Raw genomic sequence first — 18,819 nt, 5'->3', positions numbered from 1 at the left:
TCAGTATGAAACTTACGGTTGCAAGTCCTTGGGTCAAGAGGAACAGAGACATTGTGTAAATTAGGGATAGGAGGCTCTCTAAATGGGGCTTGGAAAGGAGGAAGAAAATTTTCTTCCAGTCGACTCGAAAATAATATATATATATATATATATATATATATATATATATATATATATATATATATATTTATATTTTTTTTTTTTATATATATATATATATATATATATATATATATATCTTTAAGTCCTTTGGTTGAGGGCAGGGGCGAATCTACAAAATTTTCATTGGGGGGGGGAAAGAGGGGTCTATTGTCGGATATTCAAGGAGCATGGGCTATATAATGTTTTTTGTCCACATTATTGGGAGGGGGCAACTGCACTCCTTGCCCCTCCTAAACGACGCCCCTGGCTGAGGGGACAACAATGCAACAGGGAAACTAGATAAACATATTGATTCTCACGAAATCAAGGCCCGACAAAAGACTATAAAAGGGACACAGAATTTTTTATAATTTGAAGGGACAATGCTGCTCCTATATTAGATCAATGCTAAATTTAAGACGAAAATATCCCAACGAAATGATCAATTCTTTCTTATATTAAGAGAAATCAGAAGATATAAATCAGGAATGACATATGGTGGTACAAGCTTTATAGATACAAGAATAGAACATCTGTTAGCTTGATAGTTGCAGAATAATCTTAATCAAGTGCATTGCATTATATAAATTACTGATTTGAGGTCTTAATTTATATGTTACCACCTCCAATATAATGGTCTGAAGAAAAAAAAACTTAAATAAAAAGCAAAATCGGTGGATTTTTATCATCTCTAATTCTAAACCTTATCCTGGTTTTTATTATTATTGATCCTGCTTGCTCGGCAACACATGACTTTAAACAGCGCTGCAGGGTGGCCTGAAGGGGTGGCACCCCTAGAGGAAATATAGTTTGATAAACGACAGAATATTGGGTACTTACGTGTTATAGCGACCGTACTTAGTTCTCGATCTGTAATGAAACCGGTTTTCTGTGTCCACTCAGAGATAATCAGTTTAGCCTGAGGTATATTCTAATTAAATGTTCAATATATAGAGGTTGTTAGGCTAGGTTTTTAATATAGTGCGCTCTGGGTGGCATGCTTTCCATAATTCTCTGTTGTAGTTTCCTTAAAGTTGTAACTAAAATAGCTCATTTTCATCAGGTTTTGGTATATTTCATTTTTATTAACCTAACTTCACTTCTTTGGTGTGGTCGATATATATAACACGCAAGTTCCGAATATTGCACTGAATTTTTACTTTTGGATATTTATCAGTTTTTTTTCTGGGGGGGGGCTTTCCTGGGCTAAATAACCTCTTTCTAGCAGTGCTATTTACAATGAGCTGTCTCCCCATCGTAGTATAATATTTGCAAACATGAATACGTCAGAAGTAAAAGGCTTGAGATTACTTGTACAGGACATACTCTTATTGATAAGAGAGAATAGCCAAGCGCGAAATGTTTGCATAAAGCCTCCATTCAGTCCAACGCCTGCACTGGTACGACTCTTTAGTTTTTCTGAGTCGATGACAGTTTCATTGATTTACATAACATGAAAATCTCGACATGGAACGTTAGGACAGTGAAAGAGAACTATCGACATTTTACCTGACGAATTCAGAAATTTTGAACTCCACTTGTTAGGAGTTACAGAAACTCATATTCCAGGGTGTAGAAACATGAAACTAGGTGTTCTAGAACTTGTTAATTCAGGTGGGACTGACGGCGTAGGTAGAATATAGGGCTCACGATGAATAAGGAAGCTTCTAGGTCTTGCTAAGGTTGAGAAGGGTGTCAATAAAAGAATTCTAGTTGCTCAACTTATGAACAGAAAGTGAAAGGTATCAGTCGTATTGGTGTACACCACTGTAGAACCGACTGACGGAGACATCTGTTTATACAGTTACAGAAACATACAGACTAAGGAACAAATACATCCCAGCTAAAAATAAGTTATTTCTATCAGAGGATTTTAATGCCCAGGTTGATATAAATAGGGGTAGATGGTATCCTAGCTTAGGTACCTTGAAGCTTGAAGTCTTTTTAGCTCCTGCGTCTGTTTGGTTATCATATGTCAAAAAGTTTCTTTTTTGCTCCCATTTTACCATTAATTTTGTTTGTTTTCTTGTTTACAAGCATAAAATGCCTTGCTATGGTAGCACTTATGACATGTCTGAATCTCCATCAGCCTATGTTTCATGAGCTCTGTGATGCTTCTGTATTTCCGTACGTATAAGACCCAATTCTTCTGATAGTGAGTTGATTGCTGATTTATGTGTTCAATGTATAGATTTCAGTTCCGATTTGGGAGAACTTCTAAAATCTTTTTGAAAATTACTAAGCTAGTTGTCTGCTGTTTTCTCTTTTTTTGTCATGTTTTGGAATATATATTCGTTTTACTAAATGAATTATTGTTTTGTATTGCATTGTTGATTTTTCTTCTACTTCAGTGGGACACTAATCTGTCGGAAAGAAATGTCCTGGGCTTAGTTTTTGTTATGTTTTCAGCATGGAAAACGTGGCCAAGTATATTTGAATATGAGCTTATTTCAATTGACTAAAAAAGAGAAGAAAGTTTGATAACTAAAGTATTTTCATGAGTTTTTTTTTGTTCGTGCGCACATCCTGATTTTTATAAAATATTTTAATAAGTGTGGAAAGCCAACAGCTAGTGTTTTGAGAATTAAGCACTAGTGGATCTATTGCGTTGACGCTAAAATCTAAAAATGTAAAAGAAAGAATTCGCTGATTTCAGGTGCGAAGTCTCAGGACATATTTTCATTTCCTCTTCTCTGAAATTTCGTCCTATCTTTTCTGTACACTTGAGAAAAGGCTTTATTAGGCTTAAAAAGCACCTTTATTACGTTTAGACCGATCAATTTATTTTTTTCACTTTTAGGAAAGCATACGATGGAGAGTTCCTATGGATTTTACGGGTAGACCTGGTCGTATCGTTGAAGATGAGCAAGAAGCGCCTCACGTAGCTGCGGCAGAAGGTCTTAACTGGAAAAGACGTTTATTAGGCAGTAAATGTCTCTTGGGTATGTTTACTGTGGGCTACTGGAATCATATTGTACAAAAATGCTTCAAAGCTGCTCTCATTATCCCCATTTTAAAGAGAAGGGCTATAAGTTAAAGCTTCTGCGTATTTTTAAAATTTATTTTTGACAACTTTGTTTTCTATAAGAACAACTTTCTAAATCTTACTCCGAAGCTAAACCTACCTTTTTCAAGATTAATAAGTATAATTAGTCGGAACAATAATCTATTATAACTTAGGCCTGGGATCTTTAACCTTCTACATTCTTTGAAATTATCTTTAAATTTGTAATATTCTGCATTTAAATGATCGCCTGGTGCAGTTGGGATGGATTATTCTTCTCTCTGGATATCTTTTTATTGACTGCACCAACGGGATGAAATTTCAAGCTTGTATTTTCAAAACAAATAAATATTAGGAAAGCTATGTATCATAATCAAGACTCTGTGAGTCAAGGGCGACAGACTGCTGGCCATTTTTGGTCTCTAATCTCTGGTAAAACTATCATCCCTCCCCCCGGCGCAGATCCCTCCCCCCAGAGTAGAGCTTTATTACTTCTATGACCCGATATTATTTTAAGCAATGCGGTAGCAAGCAGTTGTATTTTCCTTTCTAAAATATCTCCTGCGAACTACTTTCACCGGGTGAAATTTTTCCCCTGAGCATTTTTGCTACAAGGGACTGAGCATTTTTGCCGCAAGGTTCGTCTTCAAGATAGGGGTAAAAAATTAGTTTGCATATTAATCAGCCAAGTTCATTTCAAAAACTATTTCGAAATTGGGAGTTTTTAATGGAAGATAAGCTATTGGGTGTGTTCTTTTTCTATGTCTTGAAAACTGTTCATAAACGAAACCCAATTGTGAAACTCCATGTCAAGTGACAACGACCAAGCAGCTTCGCTATGTAAATTCTTGCAGCCAAGTATGAGGTGCTGAATCGATTCAAGCATTTTTAGCAATTTAAAGAAGATGCGAGACCCACCTTCCATTCTATTTCGGGAGTAAAAATTGCTTAGCATTTAATTATGTGGCGTACCGTATAATCTGCTTTCTTTGCGACATCAGAATAGGGAATGCAGGCCATAAGGCCTTAGCAAGCCTTGAGAACCTTGCTCTCAGGCTGTCTCTTTGTGTGAAAAGGTTTTGGTTGCTGGTTGGTTGGGTTGTTTTTGCTGCTAAAAGATTGACTAGCTCTAATCCCCTTGACGGCTCGGAATATGTTGGAAGTGGAATGTCAACTAAGCAAAGTGAGGGTAAGACTTTGCTTAATTGAAAACTAAGTCAAGTTCTCTAGAGGAATACTATTTTGTTGTCTGGAATTGCGAAATGAATTTGCTAGTGATTTCTAGTGATTATCTTGAATGTCTGAAAACAACAATGCCAGTTCGTATAGAATTGGCCTGCTCAATGGTTCTAAAGCTTTATTTATGGCTACTATCTTGGTAGTGAGAATTGAAGGGCCACCAGCAATTTGTTTGACTATGTTTAACGAAAATTGAGGAATTACAGTTGCTGCTGACTAATCGGGAAATATATCCAGTTCTTACAGTCAGAAATTCTTTGTATTTCCGACTGGAGTCATTCTGATTTCTTATTTTTCATCTGGCTAGACATAAGTCAGGACTGGGATCATTTCCCATGGAGAAGTTTCAGGAGTTACACTTAAGTATGACGGAATTTTTGTACAGTACTGAAGGATGATTTTGTTGCGTTTATCGGCTGTAGTTAGAATTCCTGATAATTTTCTTGCCTTTCCAGAGGATATGAAGTAATGTAAGACGATCCTAAGAGTGATGTTTTAAGCTCCCTTTAGATTTACAGCAGATCTTATGCAGAGCTTTCGTATGCTACTATTCCGTGTCCGTTTTGGCTCTTGTGTACTGGAAGTAAAACTGTAAAAGAATCTTTGACGGTTTCGCCAGTTTATGCCAGCCATTCTCTTTATAATAGTAACTTTCTGTCAGCAATTTTCTTTTACCCTCCCTCGCATGTGGCCTTCAAGTTAATCTTGGGTCAATTGCGATTCCGAGAAGCTTTCCTTGAGTTTTGTAATCTGAAATATATCTGTATATTCTTGTGGCAGGTACTTTTTTCTGTGAAATGCTATTAGCTTTGATTTTTCATGTGGTATTTTATGCCTATTGCTTTGGAAAAATGTTAAGGTTCATCTAGTGCTTTTGCACTGAGTCTGCAGGTCGTCATTGTTGCTTTTTGCACGCCAAAGATGAAGATTACCTACATAGGCACCCTTTCTTATTAAATTCTCAAAAAAAAAACAAGTTTACTAACAAGAATCTGTATAGAAGAAGAGTTGACGGGATCCCTGCGGGACACCCATGGTTGCTTCTTTTTCCGTTGATAGTTAATCTTAGTACGCACGCTGTAATATTTTCGTAGGAGAAAGTTCACGATGAAGTATATAGAATTTTGAAGAAAGTCCATAGAATGCATTACATCGACTCCTTTTGTACATGGTCAAGTGCCAGCACGACAAGAAGGATTTACCTTTCCATGAGGACACGTTTGATTTTGCTCTCTGGGATAAGTAAGCTATCATTTGTGCCTAGGTCTTTACGGAAGCCAGCTTGAAAATGTGGGATCATTGGTTGGTTTATAGGACAGCATTGACTTTGCAGATTATCTGTGTTCTCTTTTTCGGTTCATTACCAACTGTTTCCTAATCCCTGAAGCCGCATTGTGACTTTAAGCTGCGTTATATACTTTAGTCATGCTTTCACGTCCTATCATCTGTCTCAGCTAACTATTTGTAAGTTATGTCGTCTTGTCCTGGTGTTGATTTTGAATTCACCCTTCTGGTGCAGATTTGAAGTTCTTCAGAAGTGAACGGACTTGTCAAGCTATTTTTTAAAAATCGTCTCGTCATAGAGTTTGTAAATTTTCAGTGGTCTACTGTCAAGTTGTTAGGGAGTTTTCTCAGAGGTAATTGGCAGGGTTTCTTTCCCCTCACTGTTTTTAATTGTCTTTTCGTTTGCCATCAAAATGAGTGTTTATTGGATTTGTCCAACACTTCTATGTATTGGGAATGCTAAAACGGTGGAGTTTAGAGAGTGAAACATTCCGATCTTTCTCTTGGAAAAAATCTGACCAGATTTCTTTTTTTACTTTTAGACATTTAACTACCACTTCGACTCTTCCAAGTTTTTTAAGATTTTACTTTGCCTCATTCTTTTAAATTTTGTTCCTTGCAGCTTTCTTAACGCTCATTGATTCTGCTCAATCTTTTTCCCACCACATTTTTTGTGTCTGTTTCCCGCGATGGCCCGGGTTAATGCTAATGAGCTTAGATATTGGCTAAAACGTTGGCTAAAAGGGGGGGGGGCTGAAACGTTTCAGAATTGTTTTGCTGATTTTTTTGTAGCCATTTGTTCTGGATCAATTACGTATGTTACTATGTTAAAGTTTTTATATGCTAAATATCCTGTGAAGAGATCTCAATTCCCTAGTCTGGTTTTAGATTGGTATAGAAGACGGATTCTAGCGTCAAGACTAGACGTTTTTTCTTGTTAGAAACACTTCATGGTCGGATTGAACTTTGTCCACTCTGCGTATCTTTATTTTAGCATATAGCTATGGGGAGACCAAATGGAGATATGACTAGTTTTCTATTCCATAAAAAAAAAAAATAATAACTAATTAAAATTGGAATTTGGTCGTGCCGTTTTTTTTTGTTCGCTAAATACTGTTTTAATTTAAAACGTACGTTACAATTTTAGGTCAGAGTGCACCCACTTCCTCTACTCCTCGATCTCCAAACGTCTTTCGTATTGGACAAGCCACTACTGGTCTTGAAGCAGCTATTCACATGACACAGCCCTGGTTTCACAGTGGGATGTCTAGGGAAGAAGCGGCACATCTATTAACTACATCAGGTCTCGTCGACGGGTAAGTAAAGAACTCATTTCTTAACCTTGACAGTTTTTATGTCTGAACGAATTTTCAGTTATTATGTAATTATTATGCATCCTTCTTTGAAGATAAGCGAGCAACTTAATTATTCGCTTAATTTAAACCAAAATAGGTATTTTGAGGATTAACCTTGATAGATCCCATGAATTGAGAAAAGGGAATAAATTATCAAATAGGCTGATATTGGGTAATAGGCTTTGATAATAGGCTTTCTGCATGGGTAATTTAAAATACTGCGGTGCAAGACAACTACTTTGGCATCTTTTTTATGGTATCTTTATTCTGGAAATTCTGGAAGGGGGTCGTGAAACGGAAGAAAAGTTCTGCTGAAGGCTGCAAAATTCCTCTTTTTTCCAGGACATTTTTTTTTGCCAATTAAGTTAAAGATAACCTTGTCGTGTTGCCTTAATAAAGAGCTATGTGCCTCCTGAGTATATTTCTTTTTTTGTCTTTCAACATAATAAATGCATCGGAAAATTTTGTATATTGAAAACTTTTATCATTTTGTACACTAATGAAAATATCTGCATGTCGAATCCTCATGTCTTATTGACATGAACTAATTTTCGTTCCCAAGATAAGGGTTTTTAAAACAAGATATGGACGTATTCAAATGAAAAATAGAGGCACCACAGAGCGATTTCTTATGTAATAAAAAAGGCAATATCTTTTTTACAAATACATATTACAACGATTTAACCCTTCCTGAGCATTATTGGCTTTATAGGTTGTAATCTGGCCAAAACTAAGTTTTTGAATAAATCAGATGAGTTAAATAAAATCCGATTCGAACGTTTAATTTAGATAACTAAGCTGTTTCAAACTATGTGCCATTCATATTTTTTTTTATTTCTATGATCTTAAAATAGGGCTCTTTGGAAAATAAAGTGGGCGTGACAGTTTATATATTATTTACCAATGGTATTTTTTTGGAAAAATACTTCATGCATATATTTGGCCATGCTTATGAATATAAACATGGATTTGTCACTAATAAATACCAATTCCTAAGAAAGATATTGAGAATTCTTTAAGATAGGAAATTAGCATTAGATCAAAACGGATGAGATACGCCTTAATGTTGGAGGTTTATTATTATTATTATTATTATAACTACATCGAGTTGGACACTTAAACGAATCGCCATAAATTGGTATGTTACATAATGTTACTGGAAATGGGGTATGGTTTTCCTTTTTTGTATCACTTCTGCCATCCCAGATATTATATCCCGGAGTGTTCTTCTAAATGCGACCTTAGGTATGTTATTACATGTTCGTACTATTTTTCACAAAAGCATTGAAAGTTTAAACACTTAAATAACATGGCTTTCACAATAATAACGACAGTACAGAAATGAAAACGTTTTAAATCTTCAGATTGAAAATTTTGCTAATGAGCACGGTTTTATAATTTTTGGGCTCCTCTAATTAAGCCAATTAATAGAAAGTAATGTCTACTGTTTTGAATTTGATAAAACTTCGAAAGATTCTAGATTATGTCCTAAAAAAGAAAAAAAAATATTTCAATAGAATACATTTTCTTGGCCTTTGAGCTTAATAAAATCACAGTGACTATCAAGACTCCTAATTAGAATTTGAGGACCCAGAAGAAACGATTATTTTTTTAAACTTTTTGGTAGTTTAGTTTTAGTTCGGCAAAAGACCAGTAAGGACAAAATAAAGACCAGATTGCTTATGTTAATGTAAGAGGAACAGATTATGTAGGAAGAAAGGATGTTTGCCCTTGATACTAATTAAATAAAAAAAAACAAGTTTTTTCAACCGAAAGTAAGGAGCAACATTAAAACTTAAAACGAACAGGAATCATTGTACATGAAGGGGATTTCCCCCTCCTCAACACCTCGCTCTTTACGCTAAATTCTTTTAGTACTTTTAAAAAGCGTCTTATTGTTCTAATTACACGGCCCTTGCGTTTCAGGAGTCATTCTTAAAGGATTGGGACAAAAAACAAACTTTAGCGTAAAGGGTGAGATGTTGAGGAGGGGGCAGCCGCCTTTATATATTTAATAATTTTAGTTCGTTTTAAGTTTGAATGTTGCTCCTTACTTTCAGTTGAAAAAACTTGTTTTTTTTATTTGATTTCTGATCGTTTTCTAAAAAATGCCATTAAATCTGGCCCCACCTCCACGGAGAAACCTCCTCCCTATGGAAATATCCTCTAGACAATTTAATCCCGGTGAAAATTTACCCCGGACAGTTACTCTTAACCACTCCATTCGTTAAAGTGAGACAGAAAAGAGAAAGCAAGACATATAAAAAGAATTTTGTATAAGAATTCTGGCAAATTCCCCCATTGTATAATTTACCCTAGCAGGTCCACACCCTCGGAACTTCCCTCTCCATGGAAAATTCCCCCATGGAAAAAACCCTACCATAAAATTTGTCCCCCCCCCCACCCAAAGATCTATGCATACATCCCAATAATAAATATTATGTGCAAACAATGGGCAAATTTTGTAACTTAAAGAGCTTTCCCCTGGGGCTATGGGGGGGGGGTAATTTAATACCCAAAGACATAGTTATTGGGCTTTTCAACTATGATGAACAAAATGGCTGTCTCAATTTAAATCGGACGATTTTGGGAAAAAGGGGTATGGGGAAGGGGGCCTAGTTGCCCTCTAATTTTTTGGTCACTTAAAAAGGGCGCTAGAATTTCTAGTTTCCGTTTGAATGAGCCCTCTCTCAATATTCTAGGACCAATATTCTGGGTTGATACGATCACCCCTGAAAAAAAAAGAAGAAAAAAAAAAAAACAATAAATACGCATCCGTGATCTTTCTTCTTGCAAAAAATACAAAATTTCAGATGTGTGCAGATATGAGCTTGAAACCTATACAGTAGGGTTTTCTGATACGCTGAATCTGATGGTATGATTTTCAATAAGATCACTTGACTTTAAGGGGGTGTTTCTCCCTTTTTTCCAAAATCAGGAAAATGTTTTCAGGCTCATAACCTTTTATTGGTAAGACAAAACTTTATGAAATTTATCTATTTGAAATCAGCATAAAAAGCCAATTCTTTTGATATATCTGTTGGTATCAAAATTGCATTTTTTAGAGCTTTGGTTACTATTGAGTCGGATCGCTCCTTACTTACAATTCGTTACCACGAACTTTTTGAAAAGATTTTTTTTTATATCTTAATAATAGATGCCAATGAAGAGGGGTATAACTGCTATATTAGTTTCGTGAGAAAGTGGTGGTCTATTTGAGGTGGAAAACCTTATACAACATATTGTATGTCCGAAAAAATACATGCTTGCAAATAATTTAAAGTTTCAGTGTTTCAAGTGTGACTCCTTATCTCCCTTTTGAACTGTCTTACGCTTCTTGGAATCAAATAATAATCTACTGTTTAGTGAGTAATGGACGAAGGTTAAATAAGCACATGTCTTTGTTGAAGACCTGAGAGTCATTGTAATAATGTGAACGTAACGCATATTGTTTACCTTATATGTGTTGAAGTTTCAAGTTGTTTTTTGTTTTTTCGCCTGTTTTATTTAAATTTTGTATTATTTTCTTAGGGCTTTCGTTGTCAGAGAAAGTCGGAGCAAAGCTGGAATTTACGTCCTATCCTATCTATATCGTGGCAGAGTTCATCATGCCCAAGTAACTCAGGTAAGAAAAAGTTTCAGCCTCAAAATACAAAAAGAAACATATAGATTTCCAAATTTCCATAACAAAAAATTGATTCAAAGAAAAATATAGTGTTTCAGTTTTATATTGCTAGGCAATATGTCGCATTAATATATGCAAGTATCTCAAATTACGTAAATTAGCTTTATAATTTGACCATTACTTAATCTCTTGGGCTATTTGTTTACTACCCTACCTTTCTTCCTACAGGCTTTTCAATCGGCAACCCAGGCATCAACTTTGACATAGCCTTAAATTATGCCATTTGAATTGAATAGAATTTATTTATGATCCGTTGTAAAAAAAAAAATAACAAACGAAGTATAAGAAAAGAAATAAAGAAAAGAGAAAGACGGGAAATGACCAAAAAAAAAAAAAAAAAAAAAAAAAAAAAAAAAAAAAAAGAAAAAAGAAAGAATTCATAAAACGAGCACACAGGCACAATAATTAACCGAATAACCTAATAATAATTAACACATAACAAGCACAATAATTACAAAAAAAAACAAAAAAACACGCAATACATTTACTGTTTTAAAATGGAACGCCATGGGTGTCCATAGCTTCCTTTATTGTAAGCTTCAATGCATCTGATGATGGCAGCATTAGGGTCTATATTAGCATATCTCGTGCATTAGAGTATATATTATCATATCTTCTATTCACCCAAGAATTACTTGCCCAGGGTTATTAGATACTAAGCTACCATAGGCACTGGAAATGACGGATGAGGAGCTCATCGCCGATTGGGAGGTCAAGATATTTCATATCTGGTTTAGGAGCAACGGGTACTTCATCAAGATCAACTTTATATCATTTGGGAACTGGGTTCCAGTTGAATAGTACCACCTCTGACTTTTCAGTGGTTAACTAAAGATTTATCATGAAGTATTCTCGATTCAGAATGGAAATTTTTTTCTGAAACGCCAGTACCATTTGGATGGGGTTGAAGTCATTGTCCGCGTAAACAATAAGAGATACAAATATACCTTCTAAAATGCAAGGGGTAGCCGCTTGGGATTATACGTCCGGAATACAATTATTAAGCGCGACTGGGGATGTAAGGGCTCACCTTGCTTTACTCCACGGCTTTCAGGCATGACTATCTCTGTAATCATTCTGTCAGGCAGATTAACTATGACAGTTAAATGAGTATACATATTATACAAAGTACAAATAATACAAGTACTGACCCTGTGCTTATACAGTTCAGTGAGGATATGCGCGTGAATTAACGAATTATCGAACCTGACATCATGGCTCCCTAGAACAAATGACTCCCGATTTATCAACATCAATCAAAACTGACGACAGTGCTGTCAGTGCATGAGCGTACCCTATTCCTTTCTGGAACCCAAATTGATGTTGGGGCATATAACATTTATCAATCAATTCAGGCATTATCAACTTCCCAAAAATTTTACAAAAGTTTTAGCTACCGCTATTAGTCCGTATGATGAACATTCATTTAAGGGTTTGTTCTTTTTAAGAAGAGGAGTAATACTGCCAGTTGAAAACGAAGGAGGAACGTTTTCTTTTGTGAACACCATTTGGAAAATTAGTGTAACGTGGGAAAGAAGTGAATGTGTTCCACATAGGAGGTGTTTAGCGCAAACGTGATCTATACCTCTAGAGAGAGGCTTCTTGATTTTATGGATTATATTATAAACATCAGAATTATATACAGTAAGGGTAACTACCTATTATGTTTAACTACCTATTCTTACTAGCGTAACTCTGGATTAGTAGCCTTTTTATGTCAAATACGTATTCGAGCGTTAAATTTGAAGCTACTTCCTTGTTTAAATGCCTAAATGATTAATTCAAGCTCTCACCTTTACATTTATAGAAATAAATAATTTTATTTTAGCTACTTCTTACTGTTATTAAAATTTAGTTTCGGTTGTTAAAGTTGAGATTTCTTTAAGCGGCAGTAAACACTCAAACTGCTTTAAATTGAAATTTTGTTCTTCTGTTTTTGGTTGTAGGTTGTGGCGTTTGGGTATCTTGTTTTCTAGATTTATTCGACCGTTAAAATATTTTATGGGGAATTGTAGTTAAATGACCTACAGGAAAATGAAAGCGATAATTGAAGGTGAAACGACTTTTCTAAAATATTTGCGGGGGCGGATGCTGCATAATATTTTATTCGCTGAATGTTACTTGACCAGCACTAATTAATTTATCCGTGTAATAATATTCCGCTGTATAGTCATTATAGTTATTGAAGGTTTCAGACAGTTACGCGACTTAGTCTTATCCTCTGTGATTTAGTATCAAGTCTGAGCGACACTATAGTCGTATCTGTTAGAAGCTAAGATTTTTGATGATTCTAGTGGTGTCAATTGACGGAAATGTAGGGGGTGGACAAAACCATACTTTTTAAAACACTTCGGGAGGGGCAATTTTTTCGCTAAAAATACCTAAAAAACTATTTTCAGTGAAGATATTAAAAAAGCCATTTCCAATGAAAATTCAAAAAAAGTAGGTATATTTCAAAATCTAGAGGGGGCAAAAAATCGTGGAGGGGGCAAATGGCCCCCCTCCCCAATTGAAGCCACTATATGATTCAACTTCGTCGTCGATTTTAAAGTCACGCTTGCGTTACAGAAATGGACGACGTAAATAGCGAGAGCTCCGTTTGAAAAGCGGTAGATGAACATTAACTCGTTCTCAAATATTATCTGCTAATGCTATTTATTAGTACATTTATTGGATTCAGCATAGTATTGGGAAAACTGCTGATACGAGCTTTCATTTCTCCTAAGTTTCAAATAATGCGCCTCCAATCTTTGCTCTAATTAGACTTATTTATGTAGACTTAAATTTAGTTCCTTCCATGCCGGCTGGTATATGCCGGCTGGCCACGATCACCTCTAAAGAGCTTGCGGCAGCAGAGTCCACAAAATATGTTCCCGCCAGTGTAGCATTGGTCAAGTGTCGTTTTCTGCCGTCAATGTATTATATTACAAGGGGGGGGACAATGTCGTACATCGCTGGGGAGCCTGCCATCGCCTGTACGAACCATGTAAACTTGAAGTTGGAGTAGGACCGGGTGTTTTTGGCCTCACCTGGCATCTGGAATTCAGATGTTACGTGTCATGTTACTTTAATACCTCTATCTACTGCTCTGGATTTCCTCAACCAACAATGGTTCCTTTGTTGTTGTTTTTTTACTTACGAAAGCGTTCATAATTCTGCAAGACCAGTGTATTCTCAGGATGTATTGGAGGTAGTTATTTTCAAAACCTTGTATGCGTTTCTCAAGCTGTTTTGTAAGTTCCCAAGCTTCGCATCCATACATTAGTGCAAATTAGACATAATTATTTTGGAGGTTGAGCTTCAGCGGGTATGCAGGACTTTTTTCAGACTATACATAATTTGGTAAAACCATTACCTGCATAAGATTACCTTTAACTCATTGGAACCAATAGTCAGTGGCCAGTCTGTATTTGCATTGACGTTGTTGCGCATGACTTTAGTACTGATTGACAATCCAACTTGTGCAGCTGTGTTTAAGAGTTCTGAGCTGTTCTGCTGTAAGTCTTCTTGAAGATGATAAAGGAGCACAATGTCATCAGCAAAATCACCATCAAAGACAGTGTGGCTCTTATTCAACTGAATTCCTCCAACAAAATGACTTGCCGGAAGCGTGTAAGTCGATAAGAATCGTGAACAGCACAGGAGAGAGGATACAGCCTTTATTGGAAAGGACCTGGAACCATTCTGTCAGGTCTCCACCTTCATTAAATAATCTTGTCCAGGAGACAAAAGTGTCGTAATATTCTCGAAAGTAATTCTCTATGGACAGAATCAAAAGTCTTAAGAAGTAAATAAACGCAAATACTATTCTGTCTGTCATCCATTCCTTTAATTCTTCAATCGGTATTCTTAAACTCAATATTAGATTAACAAACAAGCTGTCTGTCGAAAACTGTGCTGCTCGTCTCTCAGGATCACATCAATTTTTGACTGAATACGACCTTTCTTAAAAAAGTTAAACAATGACGGCTTTCTTCCAGTCATTAGGAACACTGTCAGTTTCTCAAATCTGATTCAAGATTTCATGAATAGGTTTCGCTAAGATCTTGATTATATCTCAATAAATTAGGTTGTAGGTCATCAACTGTGGCAACCTTGCTATTCTTCAGCTTTCGTAGTACGGACTTGACTTCAAGGAGACTTACGGGTTCACCGTTGATATCCAGTTGATAGAGTGGCAATCTGGAAGGAGGTACTATGGGATTTGGGCGAGGGAGGGGAGAGAAACGTTGAGTACTTCGTTGAAGTAATCTCTCCATCTGCTATCAATATCTTCTTTTCTCATAAATAATTTACCCATTTTACTTTCAACAGCACTTGTAGACTTGCGAAAGTCACCGCTGGTTCTCTTTGTGATGCGATACACTGTTCTACTATCACCTTTACTGGCAGCTGCCTCAGCTTCGGCTACCTTTGTCTCCAAAAAAAAAACAACTTCTGTCATTCTTAGTGGACTACTTCACAGCTTTGTAGATTTCTTTTTGCTTGGGCTTGAGGTGAGTCTTATAGTAAGAATTGACATTATTATCACAATACAGCTTGATCCAGCTTGATCTTATTTCTTCCCTGTCTTGCATGGGTTTCCAGGAGCCATCACTAGGGGAAGGCCCCTGGAAACCTCTTTTACCCCGAGAGTTTCACCATACCCCCTTGATTTGCCCCCCCTCCCCCCACAAATGAAAATAACGCATATGCCAATAGTGTATGCGTATACATTGCTTCTATTTTAAATGCAGGTCTCTAGGAGTTCTGGTGCATAGTTATTATCACAACCAACTTTGGCATTAAGATCACCTTTCTTCTTCAGGCATAAACTCGAGCATCGAATTTTTCACTTAATCACTTAAAGCTAGGGCGACTCCAGCTTCATGCTTCCTCTCATTTCCAGAGAAGAAGACTTCATATCCATCTGCATGCATAGATCCAAAACCTGAAAGTGTGGCTTCTGATAGACCTTCTTTGTCCAAGGTTATATGGACCGGAAGTCTTAATTTCTCCCTGTCTTTGACCAGCTTGAGTACATGGCTTAATAGTCCTGGCATTCCAGAACCCAAGGCAAAGGGATTGTTTTGTTGTCAGAAGACGTATCCGTTAATGGTCCGTGGTCGTCATCTGTCAAGTCAAATCAGACCCGAGGTATTATATTGTTGATTCAAAATCATCGTTTTTACGGAGATAGGCGATCAGTCCACCGCCCAACACTCTTCCTTTCCTGAATTAGGACAGGCTGTTCTCCAATACCCCGAGATGCAATCGTTACAGGCGCAGTTAATCGATCATAAAAGTTGCTTCGAAAGCTGGACAATACTCAACTCAAAAAATTACGCTGAAAAATATAACAAAAAATCACCTCGTATTTTTACCTCCCCTTCCCCTCCTCTAGAAAAATACCCCTAATTTCCTGAACTCACGAAATGTAAACTTACTTATCATGTAATTCGCTAGAAATATCTCATGACATTAGTTTTTCCCAGGTAACTTATTTAATAGCTAATTTAATTTACAGGTAATGGATCAGACACGCAATACTTCATGCTTTAGTTTGGATGGTGGAAAAACCAAGTTTTATGATCTGCTTCAACTAATAGAATTTTATCAACTGAACAGCCTATCATTGCCAACTCAACTGACTCACTATGTCATGCGTCCTTCAACAAAACCCTTCATGACCATGCGATCACTCGCTTCCAGTTTTTGACTATTTTCTCTCTCGTTTTGTATAGTCAGGGGTGAAACCAAGGTCTGGTTGGTGACCCAAAATCAGAACACGTTCTGTGTCATGTTTGGTTTTGGGAGGTCGTGATTATTCATAAAGTAATAGCAAAATCGTTTGGCTAGAATTTTTTTTTTTTTTTTTTTTTTTTTTTGATGAGTTTTCGTGAAATTTTATGCTAAAGAAAGAAGTGGTCGTGAAATGAAGTTGTAAAGAAATGAAGTTGTCGGATAATTTTTACTCCTGTTTATAATTTTGAAGAATTCCAAAGACTTGAGATCCTCACCGAAAATTTTAAGAAGGAGAATTCTGCCATGTTTTCCATAAAAGACGATGTAAGTTTTTGGCATTTTAGATTTTTTAAATACCGTATTATGAATATCAAGGAGTCAATTCCTGGATAGAAAAAGCCATAATTCACTTAAAAAGGATCAAAATTTGCTAACAAAATAAGCTGAATTTTAACTAGCTTTGGTTTTTTTGACGGTTTGACTTGTCATGGTTTCTTGAAATATGTTTGTTTCACTAGCACGACAAAATTGACTTATTCGTCTTTTTCCCCAGGGCTAGAATGGCCTGTGGTAAAATACGTCATATCAGTCCTTGGTTAATGCTTGATTAAGTGTTGAATTTTACAATTAAGTTCCTCTTATTGCACTGCTGAATTTCTGTTTGTGTATAAATTAGTGTATACATCAAATTTATTTAAGAATTTTTTTTTTTAGTGTATGACATATATTGATAGTCGAAGTATAGTGTGTAGAATACCCTTTGTAGCTAGTTATTTATACATTAATCTCTTTAATATTTTGTGTACGAGGTTTGACTGTATTTCTAATAATTTTTCTTCTGTTATTGTTTTTCTTCTGTTATTGGGAGAAAATATTTACGATTTTCTTTTCTTTTTTAAATGGCCTTCTGAAAGTTTGCAAACTAAGCAATTATGCAACATTGTATGGGCGCATGTCTTAAGTTTGATATGAACTTCTCAGACGTGGACACTTTTTTTCAGACGTTTTTGTCAGACGTGTACGCTGGACACTTTTTTGTGATGCCAAACATTCCGCATAAAGTACATAAAATTAGAGAAGAACTTAAAAAAATAAGTATTTTGTGGGGCCTGAAATCTCCTTCTTTGCAACTTGACTATTTACTAAAACAAAGAATATCTTGAAAATGGCCCAACAGAAAAATTTTGCTTGTAAGTTTTTTTTTATGTTTTAGGTACTGTATCAGGTTCAAAAACCTGGGCTATTGTTTTTCATTATTAAAATCGGGGCAATAAAGAAAAATTTTCTGGCCGTTTACCAATTTTCCTTAAGCTCCATTATGGAACATCATAACTTAAAAATGGCATGTTGGGGTCCAACAATCGGCCCAATACTAATTGCCACTCAGTAACACTGTTTAGCGTATCTCCCCAGTTTTAGACCAATTGACTTAAAAAATTTGATTGGTAACATATTTGCTGAGATAAGTTCATCTAACTTGTTCTTGAATCATCTGATTCAAATATATATATATATATATATATATATATATATATATATATATATATATATATATATATATATATATATATATATATATATATATATATATATATATATATATATATATATATATATATATATATATATATATATATATATATATATATATATATATATATATATATATATATATATATATATATATATATATATATATATATATAAATATATATATATATATATATATAAATAAATATATTTATAAAACAATCCTGTGTAACAACTATTGTTATTTTCTTGGCCTTTCTTGTATTTTGTAAATTTGTTCTTGCTGTTCCAAAATTATGGATCTCTTTTTGTTTTTTATACTCTTTACTTTTTTAAATTTTTGTCTGGATATATTTCTATTTTTTTCTTTTTGTTTCTTGAGGATTTGATTAGGGGTTTGTTTAAGTTGTTAGATGTGTTCAGGATGCCAATTTTAATTATTACTTTTTATGTAATTAGCTGCTGAGTACAAGGCCTTTAAAAACTGTTAGAACTGTTCTTTCAATTTTCAAGTGTCGTTTTTCCTCATGATAAGTCTTAAAATGCCGGATAACTGCTAATTTAGGTGGCGGGTCAACACACTTGGCGACTTATTTTTATCTTAATGGTGGCAAAACCACTCTTAACTAAGTTGTATACAACGAACATCTCTCTGTTTAGAGCTTCTTATTACCTCATATGTTTTTTTCTTTTATTATTACTTGTTGCAAGATTTCTTTTTGAAGCTTTAAGCATATTTATATTAAATTTCTATTCCGTCACATACAGAGAGGGTTTAGTTTTAAAAGTGAATATTTCTTACTAAGACTAAGCCAATCAAGGCTAAGTCAAACTTCGGTAAAAACAACTAGTATGGT

The 18,819-nt window shown here is 35.3% G+C and overlaps 1 protein-coding gene across 1 annotated transcript in view; it reads left to right on the top strand.

Annotated features, from left to right (window-relative positions):
• pico (ras-associated and pleckstrin homology domains-containing protein pico) overlaps positions 1-17,894 on the top strand; it is a 196,825-nt gene extending 178,931 nt beyond the window's left edge. Inside the window, exons 9-12 of the mRNA XM_089096227.1 lie at positions 2,942-3,083; positions 6,816-6,984; positions 10,555-10,648; positions 16,215-17,894. Coding sequence (XP_088952353.1) covers positions 2,942-3,083; positions 6,816-6,984; positions 10,555-10,648; positions 16,215-16,406 — 597 coding nt within the window. The 3' untranslated portion in view covers positions 16,407-17,894. The remainder of the gene's footprint in view (positions 1-2,941; positions 3,084-6,815; positions 6,985-10,554; positions 10,649-16,214) is intronic.
• The last annotated feature ends 925 nt before the right edge of the window (positions 17,895-18,819 follow it).

Source organism: Artemia sp. Qi Xiang Cuo, chromosome 10 (genome assembly GCF_049724085.1).
Source record: "Artemia sp. Qi Xiang Cuo chromosome 10, ASM4972408v1, whole genome shotgun sequence".
In the NCBI taxonomy this organism is placed as follows: Eukaryota; Metazoa; Arthropoda; class Branchiopoda; order Anostraca; family Artemiidae; genus Artemia; species Artemia sp. Qi Xiang Cuo.
The sequence above is the reverse complement of the archived record's forward strand: the minus strand, read 5'-3'. Positions and strand labels throughout refer to the sequence as shown.